The sequence below is a fragment of the Nicrophorus vespilloides genome, unplaced genomic scaffold, assembly GCF_001412225.1.
Source record: "Nicrophorus vespilloides isolate i.1.1-1 unplaced genomic scaffold, Nicve_v1.0, whole genome shotgun sequence".
NCBI lineage: Eukaryota > Metazoa > Arthropoda > Insecta > Coleoptera > Silphidae > Nicrophorus > Nicrophorus vespilloides.
Genome location: NW_017095618.1, coordinates 5,606 through 28,403, shown reverse-complemented (window position 1 = coordinate 28,403; position 22,798 = coordinate 5,606). Strand labels below are relative to the sequence as shown.

Genomic DNA, 22,798 nt, shown 5'->3' with positions numbered 1-22,798 from the left:
CGCATCTTGCATAACCAGTCTCGCGAAGATGAAAAGAAAAACACACCAAAAAAAAAAAGAAACATTTCACTAAAATTTACTTGACACTTTATGGAAATTACGTGTTTGTGTTTGTATAAACAAATCAATATAAAGTTATTTCAATTAAATATTTAAATTTGATGCAGTTAATTAAATGAATACATAAAATTTAAATTAAATGCAAATTAAACTTTCAACTAAATTTTAATTAAATTTTAAAACCGTATTGATTCATTCAAAGCATGTACAACAAAAAAAATAATATCAACTTGAATGAAAACTTGTGCACATCAATTATGTAAGCAAAAAAAAAATCTTAAATTAACTGGTTTTTGCACGAAGAATATGAAATTAAAAGTAGATTTTAAATAATTTGAGTTTTTGATTAAGTTTAAAAAATCAATGATGTTTTCTTACTTATAATTGAAAGTTTCAAGTTATAGTGAAAATCAATAAGAATGATGTTCGTCAATGGATCGTAAAATTCTTGAAGCAACAAATACTGTTATAATAATTGCAGATATTATGTTTTAGTGCTGAAAGGAATGTTGTGGAATAGAAATTTTACAGTAATTGGAGTGATGGTTTTTAAATAAATTATCATTTGAAGCGAACGGAGACGTCCTTTTGAGGACGACAATAATTTTTTTTTCCTGCTCGATCGTCGACGATTTGAAAGCGGATAGCTGCTCCGGTGGAAGAGCAGAGTAAAACTGGTGACCGTATATGGCTTTGCGTGCGAAAAAGAATGGAAACAGGAAACTCACCCTTGCCTGGAGAGGAACGACTTCGGTAAGGACATCGACCGCTGCTGGGAATCCAAGAAGCTGGGAGCATTGTTCCCATTGCCGGGGGCACTGCCTGGTCGAGTCAGGATCACTTCGCGCACCACTTCCTTGGCCGCAACGGAGGCCGCTTCCTCCACGTTAACCGGAGTCGTAGCACTAGGACTGCGAACGGCGGCGACGTACGCCTCGGTGACGGCGACGGAGGCGTTCACGTAAACTTCACTCGACGAGGACGATGCACTTTTTCGATTCGGACTCGGTTTCCTCGCCTTATTCGAATTGTTTCTCTTTTTCAGCTCCAGTTGAGTTTTTTCAGCCGGTACTTCGAGAGATCTTTGATGAGTGGGATAGCTTTGCGAGGATCTCATCATCGGTTGCGGCGGTGGAATCGCTTGCGGCCAACAGTCGACGGAATTGCAGATGCTTCCTTGCTTCGAGTTGCTCAAGTTTGGTGTTGTGGAACCTCTGACTAATTTGCTTGGTTTGCTGCCGTTGCCGACAAAGTACACGTTGTAACCGTTGTTGAGGATTGGAGGTTTCGGTGGATCTTTGATCTTTTCTTCGCGATTGTTGTAGCGATGCATGAGGAGCGCTTGAGCCGCGGCTCGGCTTCGGGAACCGTAAAGGAAACCTGTAACTACTTCAGCTTCACGCAACATGTCTTCATCCAATTTCTTGCTGGGAACTTTCAAGACTATTCTGTGCGATTCAGGATGTTGCTGCTGAGGGCTGATCCTTTCACGGTAATTTTGAGTTTTGCGGTCTGGGAGTTGAAGGCTTCGCGAACGTCTCACGCGCGAATTCTGCTCCTCCTGGTAATTCCTCGAAGGCGGAGTGCGTCTTGATGTTCCTGAAGGCGAACGCGACGGGAATTCGTTGCTGCTCGACGATGAAGATCCCGGCGAGGTTGGCTTTGCATCTGATCCCACTGGAGATCTTCTGATCTGGTTTCTGTAAGTCAAGCGGCTGGTGCGGTTCGAAGGCGATATCTTCTCCCTAGGTCTTTCCACTTGATTCGAACTTTTTGGTGGTATGCTGATGTTCAACGAAGAGCTATTGTTATCCTCTTCATCGGCGTCCTCGTAAACGTCTATGGAAGAATCCGTGTTTTCCGAGAGCCTAGGCATCGCCTTGCATCTGGGCACGTAACTGTCTAAGCTACGGAAACCCATCGAAGATGACTGCGAACTCGACGAAGAGGATTCCCCGTATTTCTGCACGAAGCGCGATCTGCGATTGGCTGAAGTATCCTCCAACGATTTGGTTTGCGGTATGCGCGAATACTTTTGGGCTTCGGTCATCGGCGATTTCGATTTTCGTTGTGTCGCCGGGGGCAGTGAGGCGGTTTTCGCCGTCTTCCAAGTTGGTGGCGGCGAAGGCGGAGGACTCACGTCGCTGTCGATGATGGCGTTCGATCGCGGTAGAAACGGTGGCTTCCCGAAGAACGTCCTGGTCTTCGTCAATTTGTTGCGATCCTGGAATGCAGGAGGCGGCGATATTATGGGCGTGATCGAGGGTGGCGGAGATTCCGGTGGGCCTCGATCCGGCGACGGGGTGCGGCTAAAGTCTTTGTTCTTCAGGGGAAGATAAACGGGTCTCTGCGGTTCCTGTTTCATCTTCACGTTATTGACGTGCTGGTATTCCGCCAACTTTAATCCGGTTCTCCGCGAAGCTATAGCCTTATCTGCTACATAACTGACCCTTCTGCTTTCATCCAAAGATCTCTGTTGAACTTGCACCCAACCCGATCTTCCTAAATAGACACCATCAACCTCCCGATCGCACCACCTCACCGGAGACAACTCCCTGCGACAGCTGCTGCTCCCCAAGTACATATCTGCGGAGAAGCTATCGCTCCTCGGATGCATACTCTGCGAATGCTTGTAGGACTGCGAGTACGAGCTCCCCAAGGACTGATGTTTCGTGAGGGATGCTCCTGTGGCGCTGCTCCTCCCCGAAGAGTACGACCTCGAACTTCCCGTAGACGTGGTGAACACCGACGTGGGGCTCGTCTCCCATGGCTCCGAGGTGCTCCTCAGATGAAGAATGGACACGTTCGGCCCCCTACGACAAACAACCAAATTTAGATGGGCGTCAAATTAACCTAACTGTAACTTCTCCGGGATTCAATAAAATAGCAATACGTATAGATATATTTATGCAAAGAGCAAAGTGTGCGTAGTCGTAATGTTTATTCAAGGATCAGCATATAAGGGGGGTCCCGGCCCACGGAGTTCTGCTGACATCAGCCTAAGACCAAGTTCATTGTCCACACCGAAAATCCACAGTTTTTTTTTCTTCCATTATTATTTAATTATTCATCCTCACCGTCCTTGTCCAATTACTTTCGCACCGGCCGTTATTTTATTTATCGTCTCGGCAAAATTTAAATTCCAAATCCGAACGCACCGACAACAACCCAATGATCACGATCCGATCCATTTGCATACGGAATTTGCGGAATTTCTCCAAGAATTTCTCCAAGAAAAGACACCATCACCCTAACACTCTTTATACAAACAATGCAAATACCGAATAAATACTATAAAATTAACCAAATTACATCAGGTATAGGAAACATTCTTCATTAACTTTCTACATAATACATTTTTACTTTAATTCCAAAATTTACTTGTTTATAGCAATCAATTAAAATTAGAAATAAACTAAAGCAAACTCATAAACATTCATTTACAATTCATAAAGATGCACGGATAATCCAATTAAAATGATAATCTGAGTTTTTCAGGAAACGTTTAAGAATGAATGAATCTTTTGCTCTCTTGCCTTTTTTAACGTAATTGAAATGGAAATCCAATAAAAAAATGTAAATGCCATTTTCTTCAACTTCATTTCTCGAATTGATTACAGAAAAAAATATATTTCCTGTATTTTCTGTTCGATTTGCTTTATAGTTTTTTACGTTGTTTTTTTTTTATTATTATATTTGCGTTTAAATTACAGACATATAAAAATAATAATGTAAAGTTGCAAGTCCAGATACACACACATTTCCTCAATTGAATTTACATATCAGAACCTTGGATTTTGTATTATATGTGAAACGAGATATATAGAATGTAACATAAACGTTTTGTTTTCTTTTTTAAGTATTGAACATGTTAATAATATAAGTGATTTTTTAAGTATTGTAAAAAATGTAATATAATGTAAAAATAACAAATTTATAGTAGATAATCAATTTTGAAATGGAAATACCGAAATTGATGAACGGTTTTAAAGAAAGTTGCTAATGGATTTACGCACATTTCTAAATTAAATAAATAAATATTGAATCTTTTGTAGATTATTTAAGTACTTAGTAAGAGCAATTAAAAAATTACAGTACAATTGATAAAGAACAATAATTCTGAAAATCAATCAATTTTATATTATTTATCTATATAAAATTTGATTCAAGTTATTAAATACAAATTTATTGATTTTACAATTTAATTAGCAAAATTTGTGTATATATATTGTGGAAAATAAAAAAAATTTGACTGTAGTTTATAATACAATTAAAATATTTCACAAAATATTAAAAATTATTATGTATTATGAAAAAATATTAAGTAAATATTCAAAATTAATGATAGTTGATGATATTAATACAATTTAAATTCAAATTGGATTCAATAAGGAATAAGAAAATTAAAGAAAAAAACGGTGTCGAGTTTGAAACCTTGGAGTGTTGTTTCAAGTATGAAATAATGAAAAGGCACGGCACAAATCGGACGGAGCCAAAGTTTGATTCAAATCGATCTTACCTTTAGTTATTATTGAAATTATGTGGAGTAGAGAAGAAAGGAAAAAAATCAGAACTAAACTAAAAGCGTGGGACAGAGGAAACGTAAAGGAGAGCAAACAATTAAACGATTCCGAGTCTGTGCTCTGCTTACTGTTTGTTGGAAGTCGGAAGGCGGAAAACTGGCTGTGTTTTTTTTTTAAACTTTGCGCACACATTCGTCCTCACAATATGCATATTACGTGCATTATAACGGTTAACGGGTTAAAGGATACGAAAGGATCTAATTTCGATGTAAACGCCGCGCGAGATCGGATTACGCGCTCGTGATCTTGAAGCAAGAAAATTAAAAAATAAATAAACGTTTCTCTTAGATGTAAAAAATTGAATTGTTGTTTTAATTGCGAATTATAATTTAATTTATTATTAGTATTAGTTGGGTTAATGTAATGTAATGATTGGTGTATTTACCTTGTTGTGGCCATGTCGGGCTCGTTGCTCGGACTGAGCCTCGTGGATCGGACTGGTTGTTCCTCGACCGCCCACCGTCTTTCTGTCGCGTTGACCCTCCTGTCTCGAGGCGCCTCCAGCACGCTGTCCACACTCCTCTGCAACAAACAAACAACAATAATAACAACAATACAAGCAACAACGCGACGAAAATAAATGGAAAAGCGAATCGTAGACGAAATGCGTTTCGCAAAAGGAACCAACACCTACTCGATTCGTTGCCTCACATCTGAAACATTTTCTTATTTTATAGCATTGAACTCTTTCATTATGTCATCTGGTAAATATTTAGTAGACTATACAATTTAATATCTGCACAGTCATCATCTTGAAATAAACATTTTTTATATCATTATTAACAATTTTACTTCAGTTCATTTTCTTTATGTCGTATATTCATAGACTTGCCTGAAGATCCATATTTTGAACCTCATTCATTTCACTGTCAATCTTTGATGAACTATGGCCCTATTGCTACAAGCATCGAAAGGGCTCACCAAGTCGATTTGAACCTATTAGTCGCCCTTGTATATTAGTTCATTTAAACTAAAAAAATACATTTATATATGAACATTATTTTGTAAAAATACAAAATTTTATGAAAATTCAATCATTTTTTATATTTCTTAAAGAAAAGTTCAAATAATTTCTTCTATCTTTTCAAAACAACAAAAATTTCTACAAAATTAATCATTACTTCAAAAAAATACTTTTAATTTATCAAAAAAAAAATGTATTAAACTAAATTTTAATTAAGAAAAATACTTTAGATTATTTGATTAACTAATATTTCTTACAGCATCAGAAAAAAAAGAGTTTCACAAAACGCCTCCTCTTTATTTCTATTCGTTTCGTCAGCTCGGAGATCTTTCACCTTTAAAATTTTTCTCTCACGCATTTTTAATAGAATTTTACATTTAAAACAACGTGTAAACATAATTCAATCATAAATTTAAGAAAAAAAGCAAATTTTACAAGAATTATCTTCTGTTTTATCCAATATTTCAATATTTTCAATTTTTTTTTTGAATATTGGAAATTATTTACGAAATGAACAAAATTCTTTCAATTGAATCAAAATTCTGTATTATTCGACCGAAATTTCTCCTCTTTATTTCTATTCGTTTCGTCAGCTCGGAGATCTTTCACCTTTAATTTTTTTCTCTCACGCATTTTTAATAGAATTTTACATTTAAAACAACGTGTAAACATAATTAAATCATAAATTTAAGAAAAAAAGCAAATTTTACAAGAATTATCTTCTGTTTTATCCAATATTTCAAATATTTTACAATTTTTTTTTTTTGAATATTGAAAATTATTTACGAAATGAACAAAATTCTTTCAATTGAATCAAAATTCTGTATTATTCGACCGAAATTTCTCCTCTTTATTTCTATTCGTTTTGTCAGCTCGGAGATCTTTCACCTTTAAAATTTTTCTCTCACGCATTTTTAATAAAATTTTACATTTAAAACAATGTGTAAACATAATTCAATCATAAATTTAAAAAAAAAAGCAAATTTTACAAGAACTATCTTCTGTTTAATCCAATATTTTACAATTTCTTTTTTTTTTAATATTGGAAATTATTTACGAAATGAACAAAATTCTTTCAATTGCATCAAAATTCTGTTTTGTTCGACCGAAATTTCCATCATTTATTTGAAAATTAATGTGTAAAATTTTGCATTTCGTTTAATAAATGACTTACATTAATTTAATAAACGTCTGATGTAATGTTGGGCATTTAGTAAAACAGATTCGAGAGATTTACCAAAACGTACAGTTTAAGTGAACTATTATACAATTTGTTGCGCAAACATTTGCACAAAACACGTATACAAATACGCCTTCCCCCCGGAGTTTAATAGCTTCAAAAAGCATACGCGTTTGCAGTGCGCGTGTTAAAAGGGTGTCCGCATCCTGCAAAGTGATAAAATATGTTCGGAGGCATTAGAAAAAAAAAATCGACGAAGAAAAAGTAACAAAAACGAGCGAGGAACGTGCGAGGACAAAACCCAAGGGCTGCGAATTCCGAACACAGCTTCTCCATTTTGATCCTAACTGAACACGCGCTCCCTCCTCCTTCTTCTCCTTTTCATCATCTTGTAGAATATTGCGAACGTGCTGCGATCGGTCCAAGCAATCACCGAAGCTGCCGCCAAAATGAAATTAGCTTAATCGTTCTCTTGCAGTCGGATGGAGGAACAATGTTCGCGTCAATGTAAACCAAAGATGTCTTCATCGGTGTAATGCGATCAAGATGTTAATCAAATTTCGGTCGTCGTCGTGCGGAGGTATTAGCGTGGACGAAGCAAACCCGCAGGGTAAATTGGCTACGCCGCGACGAAGTTATGCAAATATCACTTATCCCACACTCAACAGCTAATATCATTTGCATATCGAAAACATTAAGGTTTCCAGTTGAATCGAAATCAATACGCAAAGAAGAATCTAATTAATCTTTGAAAACAAAGTAGGGAAGAGCATTTGTCTTGATTCTATGCGGAGAATGGGCGAATATAAATTCTAATGAGCAGAACCGAAAATTAGATTATTAAACGTTGTCTGCGCGGAGTACGATGATGATTAAAGAAAATTGAGAATAATTTAATCCAGTATAAAAACGGAAATTGCATTTTTCACACGCCCGCAGGAAAACTGCAACCAGAACACCTCCTCTCTCTTACCCCATCTACAACTAACCAATCCAACCGACTCTCTTGGCCGTATTCGATCTAGCATAATTCATCTTCGCAATTTCTCCCCCGATTGGTATTTATGCACGGTAGAACTTTATTTTGCAAGAATATTACTTGGCAAGTATTTATCAAAGTAACCGAATATAAATTATTTCTTATCTATCACATATTTAAAATGCAATTTATTATTCAAAAATTACTAAATTTTGTTCAAAAAAAATAATAGAAAATTATAGAGAAAATTCAATTTTTCTCCTTATTGAAAAATATGACCTCAGATATTTCTAATTACAAAAATTAGTGTTAATAATTTTAGATATATTAATTAAAAGTAATCACAATCGTACAATTACTGTGCAAGTAGTAAACTTGAATATATAGTGAATGAGTTCATTGATTCAAAAGAAATTTGATAAAAATATTCGTATATTCGACGATGAATGCAGCAAAAAAAACGTTTCTAAGAAATACGCACGCACAGCCATTGAATGAATATGAATGAATGATGAATGAAAGGTAGTAAAAAGCTGTAAAAAAGATGTGTAGAAAATTCCTGTCTCGAGTCTAGACGATAAGATAAGAAATAATTTATTCCAAATATCGCCGAGACAACAAAAACTGCATACATTCTTTCAACGTCTCGTCTATATAGTTTCTTTAGATTCCTTTTCTTTCAAATTATTATTTTTTTACACAACTTGCGTAATGTGATTGCACAAGTGACTTGTAAAGTAACGCTCTGTTTTGCAAGTATAAAACTTGCCAAATTGTACAAATAATTACTTAAATTAGATGTATTTAGCAATTTACTTGACACGTTACTTGACAAGTACTTTAAAAATTGTATATTACTATTAGTAATTCAATTTGATATTAGTAATAAACAAACAATCTACATTTCTGAAAATAAATACATAACATATTCTAAAATATACTTCCAACATGTAAATTGCAATAGTTTTGGAACTTGAAACTTCAGTAACAAAAGAAACTTGTCAAGTAACGTTTTGTTGTGCAAGTACAATTTGCTGAAATGCACAAATAATTGCGTAAATTAAATGTATATTTTTATAGCAAAATACTGCGAGTATTTCAATATATTTAATTGACACATTACTTGACAAGTACTATAAAAATTATATATTACTATTAGTAATTCAATTTGATATTAGTAATAAACGAACAATCTATATTTCTGAAAATAAATACATAATATATGTAAAATATACTTGCAACATGTAAATTGCAATAGTTTTGTAACTTGAAACTTCAGTACCAAAAGAAACTTGTCAAGTAACGTTTTGCTGTGCAAGTACAATTTGCTAAAATGTACAAATAATTGCGTAAATTAAATTAAATTATTTTTATAGCAAAATACTGCGAGTATTTCAATATATTTACTTGACACATTACTTGACAAGTACTTTAAAAATTCTATATTACTATTAGTAATTCAATTTGATATTAATAATAAACGAACAATTTACATTTCTGAAAAAAAATACATAACATATTGTAAAATATACTTCCAATATGTAAATTGCAATAGTTTTGGAACTTAAAACATCAGTACCAAAAGAAACTTGTCAAGTAACGTTTTGTTGTGCAAGTACAATTTGCTAAAATGCACAAATAATTGCGTAAATTAAATGCATATTTTTATAGCAAAATACTGCGAGTATTCAATATATTTACTTGAGTCGTTACTTGACAAGTACTTTAAAAATTCTATATTACTATTAGTAATTCAATTTGATATTAGTAATAACCGAATAATCTACATTTCGGAAAATAAATACATAACATTTTGTAAAATATACTTCCAACATGTAAATTGCAATAGTTTTGGAACTTGAAACTTCAGTACCAAAAGAAACTTGTCAAGTAACGTTTTGTTGTGCAAGTACAATTTGCTAAAATGTACAAATAATTGCGTAAATTAAATTAAATTATTTTTATAGCAAAATACTGAGAGTATTTCAATATATTTACTTGACACGTTACTCGACAAGTAGTTTAAAAATTGTGTATTGCTATTATGTCAGTTTTTTTTTACACAATTCAGTAAATGTATTGTTGAATGTAGTTCCTAATTGCAATTTACTTGCAGCATCTTTAAAGTTTTGAAATGGAACTTGAAAATGCAGTACCAAAAAGAAACTAAATACGAAAAGAAAACAAAAAATAAAAATACTACTTTCATATATAACTCGACGTAATATTTTTCAATTCAGACGTCGTCAATTAACTGCGAACGCGAAAAGCCGGGGTGAGCTCTTTCTTCGTTTCTAATTGGGATTAGTTAAGGTAGTTTAGAGTCGAGATTCCGCGTCGAAGGGAGCACACGCGAGTCCACTCCACTCCACCCGACCGGAAGCAGTCAATTAAATCCTCGTTCCACCACCCACTACTCGTGTTCTTTTTCTATATTCCTCTCTCTCTCTCTCTCTCACTCCTTCGTTGCGTAACCTCGGGTTATGCAAAATATCATATCGCTGAAAATGTATATGCAGGATTCGAGGCTCGCATAATATGCATCCGTTCGCAGGATGAATAATTGATGGCTTCAGCAACAGCAGCTTTTGAGGGTAGTCCCCAGAATCGAAAGTAGCAGTCCCCGATGATAACCGGAAGTTATCATTTAGTCGGACGATTTTCTCTCTCTCTGTATGTACATATGTGTTTGTGTGCATGAGGAATCGATGCGGGTGGATACTCGTGTTATCATCCATTGATCACGACAATCTCGACTGGCTGGACACAGTTGCATAACAGTGCACACACTCTATCTCTCTATCTACTACATGCACTCTCCACATCCCTATCCCTCTCTCTCTCTCTTTATATACATTTATTGATGTTTCGGTCAGGCCTGTGGTGTTGCATGCTAACTGAATGTGGGACAGACAGAGCGCAGGCCGTGTCTTTTATTATTCCATTATGCAATAAATAAAGCAAAATGAAACACGCGGTTAACAGTTAGGCGCCCCGGGACGCAATCGCACGGATGGATGCCCGTATGGATGGATGAATACTTGGGATGTGTGCACTCTAACCTTTCTGGACTGAATCACACATGCTTCGAAGAGAGAAAGAGAGCCTTCGTTTTTTTGTTTCTATCTCCAGCCAATAAGGAATCGATGCCGGAAAATAGATTTATCTTTGAGCGATCGGGGAATGCTTTTGAAAGCTTGCGTTCCATTATTATTTAGTAAATTCCAAACGCAAATCCGATAATTTGCGTGCAAAAATTCACCGTTTTTTTCATAATTCAAAATGGTTTGAGAAATATTAAAGATAACTATAAACTTAATTATAATAATTAATACGTGTATAAATGCATAGCTTGGAAAGTCCCATTGACAAAAGAAACTTGTCAAATAACGTTTTGTTGTGCAAGTACAATTTGCTAAAATGCACAAATAATTGCGTAAATTAAATGCATATTTTTATAACAAAACGCTACGAGTATTTCAACAACTATATTTACTTGACACGTTACTTGACAAGTACTATAAAAATTGTATATTACTATTAGTAATTAAATTTGATATTAATAATAAACAAACAATCTATATTTCTGAAAATAAATACATAACATATTGTAAAATATACTTGCAACATGTAAATTGCAAGTAATTGCAAGTAATAACTTGAAACTGCATTACCAAAAGAAACTTGTCGTTTTGTTGTGCAAGCACAATTTGCTAAAATGTACAAATAATTGCGTAAATTAAATGAATATTTGTAGAGCAAAATACTGCGAGTATTTCAATATATTTACTTGACACATTACTTGACAAGTACTTTAAAAATTATATATTACTATTAGTAATTCAATTTGATATTAGTAATAACCGAATAATCTACATTTCGGAAAATAAATACATGGAAAGTCTCATTTTAATAGAATTATTATGTACTTGTAAGTTACATAAACATTATAGAATTCAAATGTTTTATTTATATATACCCACAACTATTTATATCTAATTGCATCTGCACATATTTGCATGCAATTAATTAAATTTATTTGTAAATTGATTACATAACTTCTTCTAATTGAATTTCTTTATCTAATAATTTGCATTTCTGCGGATTTGACCAGATTTTGTTTCATTTATTTAATAAATTTGAAAAATTCAAAAATTAACTGTCTACAAACATGTAAATAGATTTATCTTTGAGCGATCGGGGAATGCTTCCATTATTATTTAGTAAATTCCAAATGCAAATCCGATCATTTTCATCTAATAAAGTACAAAAACTTAAAAAAACCCTCATCGTTTTTTTCATAATTCAAAATGGTTTGAGAAATATTACAAATAACTATAAACTTAATTAGAATAATTAATTACACGTATTAAATGCATAGCTTGGAAAGTCTCATTTTTATAGAATTATTATGTACTTGTTAGTTACATAAACATTATACAATTCAAATGTTTTATTTATATATACCCACAACTATTTATATCTAATTGCATCTGCACATATTTGCATGCGATTAATTAAATTTGTTTGTAAATTGATTACATAACTTCTTCTAATTGAATTTCTTTATCTAATAATTTGCATTTCTGCGGATTTGACCAGATTTTGTTTCATTTATATAATAAATTTGAAAAATTCAAAAATTAACTGTCTACAAACCTGTAAATAGATTTATCTTTGAGCGATCGGGGAATGCTTGCAAATAGGATCATTTTCATCTAATAAAGTACAAAAACTTTAAAAAAAATCTCATCGTTTTTTTTCATAATTCAAAATGGTTTGAGAAATATTACAAATAACTATAAACTTAATTAGAATAATTAATACGAGTATAAATGCATTGGTTTGGAAAGTCTCATTTTTATAGAATTATTATGTACTTGTTAGTTACATAAACATTATACAATTCAAATGTTTTGTTTATATATACCCACAACTATTTATATCTAATTGCATCTGCACATATTTGCATGCAATTAATTAAATTTGTTTCTAAATTGATTACATAACTTCTTCTAATTGAATTTCTTTATCTAATAATTTGAATTTCTGCGGATTTGACCAGATTTTGTTTCATTTATATAACAAATTCGAAAAATTCAACTAATTCTTTAAAACCTAACAAAAGTAGTAATATACAAATCTCTTTAGTATATACAGCAATAACTCGAATAATGCAACAGTCCGGATTCATTATAGTCCAGTTTGTATATTTCAAAAGAAACTAAATTTTAATTGAACAAAAATTAAGTTGATCGCTTTTTTCCCTTTATATAGTGAATACTTTTTTGTGTATATTTATGGAAACTCAATTAATAAAATCATCCTACACTTATTATGCTCTAACTGAGTTTATACTGGACAAATGAGTAACTACAAACTAATGTCTATAATTATTACCATTTGTTCATGTTAACATATTTATACCTATGCATTTGCATATAATTGACTATCAGTTTGCAACTGTGCCTATCAATATTTGACTACATTTGTGCTTATGTTCTCACTAATCTAATATTGGCACAATCTGGACACTTTGTCCGTTTGTATATTTGCTAGTATTTGGTGCACATTTACACCACATTTGCCTATTTTTTGAGAATATGCATTTATATAAATCAACTTTTACAATTTATTTATTTTCCTACACTATTTCTATCAATCTTTAAATTATTTCATAAATCGATCTTTGGAAGTCTCTATTTGATCTAATCACGTCTTCTATGAAACAATTACATTATATCCATTACTACTTGATTTTGCTGTACGAACATATATTTACACCTATCTAAATATATATCTTCATTTTCTGTCTCTGCTTTTAGTTTCTTTCTGTGTACTTGCTTATATCTGTCTATATTTGATATATGGCTATGAATATCCATCTTTCAGACGTCTGCATCTCACTGTACACGTAACATAATATATCGCTCTGATTTTTTTCCCCATTTTAATTTCATATATGTTTCGCATCCACTCTTCTATACCCGTCCAAACGTATACATTTCAATCACATCCCACTTCTAATAAAAGTAATACAGGAGACGGTAAAAAGATTTCTCATCCACCCTAACGAGATCAAAATACATATATAAGATTGAGTGCATGATGATGAATGAGTTTGATGTAACAAAACCATTGCGCCATCAAAGAATAATGCTGTATCGATTTTGATGGATCGGTGTTACAAAAGTCTGTGAGAAATTGGTCAAAAAGTCTGCAAATGCAGCGCGACGACGGTTTAAGATCCAGTCAATAATCCCATCTTTCATTTCCCAAGTCGTCGGCGCAGCAGCCCCACTTATCTGGAAGATAAACAATCCGGGGATTCCCGTGTTTGCCAATAAAACGCTGTGGTCGCAGCATACAATCTCCAGGATCCGAGGATGAGGTCGAAGGAGAAGCAAAAGAAGGATGGGTCAATTTTTCATTTACTTTACCAAAAAAAAAACGCCTTAGGCAAGGAAAAGGATAGAGAGATAAAGAATAAGGGAGGTGTAGTGTGTTGTTACCCTTAAGACGCTTCGGGCTTCGGTCCAAATCCACCCTGCTCCAACGGAATTACATTTAATAACATTTTCCCCGCTGGACGCAAATAATTTACCCTCTGTTCCAAAACCCTTTCAAAACCCGCACACATGATTCATTCTTATTTCCGCTGTAATAAGTTAGCCGGACCTTTGGTGCAGATTAATCGTCAACCCGCCCCCTTCCACGAGATGAAACAGAATGTGAAATTAAAAGAAAAACAAGCAGGATTAATTAATATTCTCTCCCTCTGCTAATTGCTACAATGAATTCCCCAGCTAACACAAATAAGAAAAACAGTTTAATGATATCCACGAGTTAAACCATAATTCGATATGCATTCCGTTAATTAATTAATACAAGGTGAAACGCGAGCATTTGAAAGTCGACTACACCTACCATTTTTTTTTTACTTCTTCGCACATATAAATCTTAGTTTTTACTCTGCGAGGGGAATTCTCGTCCCGGAGATATTATGAGACCTTAATAACTTTCCACGTTCCTCTATAATCGCTTTTCTCACTTACTACTAATTACTTTATTACGCAACTTCTTGCAATTCCTTCTGGCGCTTTTTCTTTTCTTCATAAAATCACAAAAACATAACGACCTTTGCATTTCAATAATAATTGATTATGTTTTTGCCACCATATATCAAGACATAAACTAAACTTATCTAAACTTCAATACTAATGAATCAAAGCTAATTTCAATAGGTTTTTGAGGATTTAACCTTAGATGTCGTTTAATAAATTGATATTTTTTGATAGTTTAACATTATTTAACTAATTTGAACTAAGCTTTAAAACATTCCTTAATCCATAAAGATTCCAATACTTATTTCTAATCTGATCTTAGTGTGGTAATTAATCAAACATAATTCCAATTTGGTTGAACAGATCGAAATTTGCGTTATTATAAGACCATAATAACTTTTCACGTTTCGCCCCCCCAAACATAATTGCTTTTCTCAACCGAGTACTAATTACATCGTCACAAAAGTTCTTCCAATTATTTTTTTTTTTTCATACTTTCCACAATTCTAAAACAGAATCGAAACAGAATTTTTAAAATAATTGTTTCAATTGTAGTTCGATAAAAAAAATAACGTCAAATAAATGACAATTTACATGTCATTTATAATTTCTATTTATAACAATAGATGGCGTAGCAGAATTTCAACGTAAATCAATTTGTTCTTAATTCATATTTTAATTCATACATATGTTATAGAAATTAGTTTTAGTTTGATTTAATAGTTATTTTTTAGTTGCATTAGAAGAAGTTCTTTATTTTGATTATTTGTGCTGAAGAAGGAAGTTTTGGTTTCATTATTTTTTTGGACAGAAGAAGAAATCCGAAGAATAAGTGTTATTTTGTTTTTTTTTTGTGCTTTGAATAAACTTATTGGCGCGTAATGCGGAAGCCAAATGAAGAAGGGGGGTTCTTACAATTAATTAACAAAATTCTTTAAATTATACTAGGATTTAACAAATGACAATCTGCATGTCATTTGTACTTTTTCTTTATGATCAATAGATGGCGTATCAGATTTTCAACGAAATTTAACCTATGCACACGAACCAAATTGAACTGTTGCAATAACTTTCCGGTATTTACGACTTGTTGAACGCGTTCAAACCGTCTGCGGATTCGAAAGCTGCTGCGATTGTTAAAATATTGCGCTGCAATAAGCAGACGTATCGAACGGAGCAGGAGAACACGATTCCAATTAGACCGGCCCAGAGGATCGATTTCCGAAAGTAATTTGCGTTCAGTCGAGTTTGCAAATTAAATTTGTCGGATTAATAAAGCAAGAAAAGTTGGCACGCTTACGAATTTACGTCCAACAAAAAAAATACAACCTAAAACACATACATTTCACCCAATCTTAGCAATTACGAATATTAACTGCGATGGCTTTTGCCAAATAACAAAAATTAAGGTAACCGATTATGTACAGCGTTCCGTTACAACATTATTAATCGAGAGTATCGATTTTAATAACAAAGTTGGAAACCCGAATTCAGCTTGAATTAATAACGAAACTTCTACCCGTTTCGCATATTAAAATATCGCCAATTTTTTTTCGGCTAAATGAAATATTCCGTTGACCTGAATAATTTATATCTAAATACACACACAAAGTTCTTTTTTTTTTTGCATGATCGCTTCCACATAAAGTTAAACGAAATATTGCTCGAAATATTGCCTTAAGACGTTATTGACCACATGTTACACACAGTTGTTTATGTGTCTAGTCTCTGCGAAATACCCAAAGGGATTCTCTTGGCAAAGATGTTCCACAATGATACAAAAAAATACACATTACAGAAGCAATTCAACATTAATCGTGTTATCATCAAAGAAATACAGTAAATATTTATTTGTAATCTATAGATTTTGAGATTTTCCACAAATAAAACTTAATAAAACTAATAAATTTCCATCAGAAATACTGTTGATTATTGCATAAACATTTTGATTGTGCACAGTTATTTGCATTGAAATATCGAATCTGATTAAATACAGCATGTAATCTCAGACAGTAGACATGATTAATATAGAACGCGCTTCGAGATTAAGCCCATCTCGGTCTGAGTCTTCGGGGAATATTAAACGATTCCGGGCGTCGTGCATCCATAGAAGATCATATAAATATGTTCATCAAACACGGTGCAATATTAAGTTGAACATTCAATATTGAAAACCCGCGTTCACAGTCAATATTGCGAGAGGAAGCCGCACAGACCTCGTGCAAATTTAATCGCACACCCTTCCACATCCTAAGTCCAGATGTAATCTTACGAAATGTATTCAAATTCGAAGCGAACGCCATCCATTGTACCATTGTGCAAACCGACTAAATATTACACAATTAGCCTAATCTATTTACGAGAGCAGCAAATATTTCAGTTTGAAAAGATGTGTTTGCTTTTTATTATAGACTTTCCTCCTAAGGATTCATGCGATTCTTTGTTTATTAAGGGATAAGGAGAAAAGGACTCACATTGATCGTCACCGGATTGGTCCTCGGATTCGGCGTGTCCCGATCCGCAGATCTCTGCTGGAGGTGTCTACTCAGAGCGAACATCTCGGCGAGTCGGGATCGCGTTTTTCCTGCTGATGGTAAGATCGATGGTGACACCTGCTGCGGATTCCTCTTCCTTCCGGGAAACACCAGATGCTCTATATCCGGCGTGTAACTGGGATCCATACGCACAAAATCCTGCAAAAAGAATAACCGCAATCAAAAAACCAACATAATTTAATCATTAATCCTCATAAATAAGTTAATTTTTACATTTTGTAATTTCTCAAAATTTATTATTTTATTTAATTTTTTATAAAAATTGTTGATATTTTCTTCGGAATTGTATTATAATACGAAACTTTTTGATATATTCCTGCATTAAAATTCTGTGCTATAACAAGATGTGTTTTCTTTATTCTAATTAATCCATTTCGCTTCATCCTTGTCCGTCTCCATTGTGAGAGCTTTCAGTTAATTCCGAAGGATAGGGAAAACGGAAAAGAAGTTCTCAAGGTTGCGAAGGGCCAATTTCGTTATATTCTGTAGTTAGTCATTCAGGTTGGCGAGGTTCGTAACCGGATTACGCAACAATTTTGGAAATTAGGCGGAGAGCACTTTTCGTGGGAGGGCCGACGCCTCTCAATGTAGACCGAGTAATTGGGTTAGCGTTACGTAAACACTTAGCGGTCCGACGTGTTTATCGGCCGGTTTAACGACCAGTTAAATAGAAGCGCAATAATAATAATATATGAAGGAAATAGCAAACATTTGAACGTTCGCTTTTAATTTTGATACGCCATTAATGTTTCTCGCTTAAATAATTGGAAGCAACTGCAGGAAATGAGCGTCCCGAAATGATTGATCACGATAATCAAGAGAAAACTGCATGTTTATACTGGCCTTCAATTAATTCCCCATTAAGAATTACCCGGCGCATCCATCCAAACATCGAAGTTGCTGCTGCCACTAAAAACAATGGAGCAACGATCGCAGTTGTCATTATCCTTGGGTCAATGTTTATCGAATTAATTAATGAATTAATTAATTACGCCTCACGTTACAGCAAACGCACGTTTTCGTCGCTGCTAATTGAATTAACTTTATTACCTTTGCCGGAGATGATCTGTCCGGACTCACGCGAAACGTCATGCTAATTTCGGGTTAATAAACAAACAGAACAAGTTCAACCAACTGCGAAACTGAAAATCCCAAGCGATTCGCGTTTCCTGCGCTTCGTTTTTGTTTGCTTTCCGGTTTGTTTTGTCCGTTTGTTCTTTTGTTATACAACCTGACAAAAAAAAGACAAAATGAAAACGCGAATTTGCAATTACGATTTCACGTCAGTTTGCCGCTCAAATTTTAAAAGTTATACGTTTCCTAGTTACGTGTTTGTATTTTGACTGACAAGCTTTCGTATCAACTGAACTACGTTTTAGGTCTGATGTAATCGTTTGTATATGCACGTGAAATGTTTATGAAAATCAAATTGGAAAAACATAAATAATCAACAGAACTACTTTTGATGTACAATTATGACAATCTAATACAAATAATCAATAGAACTACTTTTTATGTCTAATTTAGTGGTACTGTCATTAAACAAATGAAATTAATACAAATCCGATTACATCAATTAAGTTGGTATCTTAAATATTACTAATAACTAACTTATATTAGTAAATTAATTAATTTTACTTTTATATCCTCGCAAAATACAAATCATTTGTTACTTATGTTTCCTGAATAATTTACTCTCTTTTTGTTTTTAGATGAAGTTGGCTTATGTTAATTTGCAAGCGCTCCGTCGTGTTTCAAATAATTTGAAAGAATTACGACATTCCACTAATTAAATTCCGCCTCGACCTGTCCGGAATTTTCGCCCCTCCATTCCACCCGAAACTTTCACCGGAACTGAGCGGAAATCGCAAAAATATTTAATTTATATAACGTTCGTTGGTTCTACATTCTTAAGAGAAAGCGACATCTATGATTCATAAAATGATTACGCCACGGGTTAATAATTGGTTTATTTTTTCAAATTTGGCAATTATTATAAACTGTCACTTTTTTCATTTCTTGATGAAAGAAAATGTATCCGAGATTCGATTAAAGTTAATAAAATCTGGCACGCAGAGATGGCGTATCTTAATGCAAAAAGTTCGGTTTTCTGGTGAAAGTTTTAATGAAGCGAGCCGGCTTGTTGGAGGGTGATTAGGCAGGATAATTAATTCCTCGCCGATACAAGCACGCAGGATTCGATCCTGCGACGAGGCAGGATGGAGGAACCCTAATTGATTGCATTGCAGATGATGAAATTTCTATTATCGAATGGACAACAGCTTACGGCGACCGCACGCATGCTGTAATTACCGTGTAATCCACATGGAACGTCCAATTTGAACGATTTGAAAATTCGATTTTTTTAACTTTCGACAATTCTCATAAGGATTACATTTCGATCCTGATGCGAATCATGCGAAGTTGGCCTCGAGTTTCACGTGGATGGACTCGTTATCCCTAATTTATGTCTCAGGCCTTGACAAGTCCAATAAATATCCGTGCGTCTTTAGTGTACAATTTCATTAAGTTAATTTCACCAGCAATTCAATACCACCGTTGTCTGCAGCTATTACATCATCACGTTAGTCTATTGTTGTGTGTATGTCATTTAAACGTCATGTTGGTTCTTTTAATTGAATGCAGATGTCGCATTATAATGTACTGCATTTTGAATAACTCCGAAATTGCTATTTACATGCTTAAACTATGGTCGACGTTTGTGTAATTAAAATGTATACCGTTGTGTAAATTGAATTGCAATTCAATTAATAATCAGCCTTTTGTGACGCACCGTCCATATCGATAATTAAATTATGTAACTCTACAAGTGGATTGTGAAACACGCCATCTCTGTGAGTAACTTTCAAACTATTAGTTTCTTATTGATATTAGAATAAAGCTGATGGACTCTTTCATCTTTGATTGAGGTTTCCTCTCAGAGTCTACCAATTATCTGAAGACTTGGGCAATTAGTGAAACCCGATTAGAGAAATGCCCGTTATTGTGTTCATGAAGCCTAATTATGTCTTTTTGAAGGAGGATTTACCTGCATGCTGAGTTTCGGTACTGGAGGACCGCTTTTCGAGTTCTGCTTGTTAATCGATTTCCGCTTCACGTTGAACGGCTTCGTCGATTCCGCCAACATCATGAGTCTATCCCTGATGTGCAACTCGTCAGCCCTGCTCATGTTCTGCATACAGCCTTCCACTACTGCTGCTGCTACTGGTGACACGGATCGGGATCATCCTCGGACATACTCTAAGCTTCCTGTAACCCAAAAAAAAAAACTTCAATTTTAGAAGCGATTTTCTCATTGTTCTCAAATCACCAGCAATAAAATAATACACTTTTATTATTCTGTAAACATTTAACTTTAATGCTGTTTTTACTACAATCGATTTGGTTTTATAGCTCTTGAGTAAATTGAGAAAAACTATAGCACTGTAACTATAAACAAAAATTGAATGTTATTTGGGTTGCATATAACAATATAGTTTATCAATACGCCATCTCTGATTTATATAAGTTGATAGTAATAAACTGTGGGTAAAACTACTTTAATTTAACAATTTCATCAACAGTCACACAAATGGTCAATGTTAATGCATAGAAATTCGAAAGTATATTTTGTTTTTTTCAATTTCATTTCTATTTAGTGACATTTTTGTAGAGGGTGTTGATATTGGAACACGAATACGAAACACGGTTGGATTCGCAATTTTTGTGTTGTTTTTAGTCGGATTGTGTTTCTGTTTTTTCGAACGCTTTTCTGTGGTTGTTTTTTGTCTTTTTCGATATTGGATTAACAAATATGAGAGTGGAAATACGCCTAGCTTTGCAATGCGGGCTTCGGGAATCAAACGTGAGGGGACTGCAATCGCAGGAATTACTTTTGTACAAACATACAAAAAAAAAGAGAATTTTACAAAAAAAATAAAATAAAAAGGATTATTGGATAACAGGAAAATATTGTCCGAATCGATCCGTTTCGTAACTGGATGCAAATATAATAGGATAATTGACGAGGATTAGTATGTTTGTAACCATGGAAACTGCGAAAAACATCCTTTTCAGTTTGAAACAAGTGCAGCCGCGACACGAAAACAAAGGGTGCCACGTGAACAACTTTACACGCGTTGCTGATTTCCACTGAAAACATGTGAATAACGTCCAGAAATGTATGGAACTCCGCATAATATAATTAATAAAGGGAAAACCTCTAAACTTTTTGTTTTGTATGTCCTTTTTTTTCCACGTCTGGAAATTATTAATTTGGACGTTATAAAAAGTTGAAATGGCATCACGAGTGGTTGAAATAATCAACGAAAAACCATTAATTAAAGTTAAAAAATAATTAGTTTTCTTTTTTAAATTGAAATATAAAACTTGACTGATAACATACAAAAACCGTGAACAAATGAAATAAAAATTGATTTTGAAGGAAGCGAAGAAAATGGACTGCGATAAAGATAAGAAATAAGTTGGCGTTGCTCAAGTTTTCATTTGTATCATAAATATATTATGGTTGAGATACTGAAAGAATCCATTGTTTGTTGTGGTTTCTAAGGCGATAAGATATTTGGGTTGCTTACAATAATTTATCTGGAAAAGTCATTGAATTTATCGAATTGTCATTTATAACTTGATGCAATAATTAAAATTCTTAAAGATTTCTATCAAAATTATATAATTATCATTAATTTGCGCCATCTATCAGTTGTTTCTTTTTTATTGTTCTGAGTTTCAAACTCATCAGATTCGTATAAGATATGCAAATATTTAAATTTTTAATTAACATCTCAAGTATTTCTAAAGTGACATTTATAAATTTCATTTTCAATGCGGAAGTTTTAAAGTTGCATACATAATTAATCAGTATTTGTTTGTCGTTTATTAAGCGAGATGGTATTTGGGTTGCATACGACCATCAATTTTCCTGAAAGCGACGTCTGCGTTTACGAATGCAAAGTAAACGCCTAGTTTCCAAGATGCAACTTTCGTCGTCGTTGATTGGAATGGAGGAGACCTCGGAGATCGCGTTTCCGCTTCCGTTCTCGGCAAAAGTCCTCCAATTTTCAGAAAACCCCTTTTGGGAGAAACCCTCTGTTGGCCATCTCCGTTATTACACAGACGCATCTCAATATTTCAGTGGGATCGTCTGCCGTTGCGTAACAGCCGTCTATATAATTCAAAGGATTGATGCCGTTTCACCTGTGATAAGGGCGTAATAAGCTCATCGCTTTAAAAGCGAGAAGATCGCATCAAAAATTAAACAATTTACGTTACGTCAAATGTCAAATCATTGACGTTTCAATATTTGATGTCAATATTGAAACGTCAATATTGAGTTTAGTTAGCCTACTTAAAGTAAATTAACGTTACAAAACGATTTATTAATTAAACAAAGCAA

General features: G+C 33.8%; 1 protein-coding gene across 1 annotated transcript; it reads right to left on the bottom strand.

Moving 5' to 3' along the window:
• Window positions 1-788: 788 nt before the first annotated feature.
• On the bottom strand, window positions 789-20,653 carry LOC108558416 (serine/arginine repetitive matrix protein 2-like; the record flags this gene model as incomplete). Its single annotated transcript, XM_017915333.1, is given in 4 exon segments — window positions 789-2,873; window positions 5,029-5,165; window positions 17,305-17,523; window positions 20,435-20,653. Coding segments are annotated over 4 exon segments (2,591 nt in total), but the record flags the coding sequence as incomplete, so codon positions are not given.
• Window positions 20,654-22,798: the final 2,145 nt, after the last annotated feature.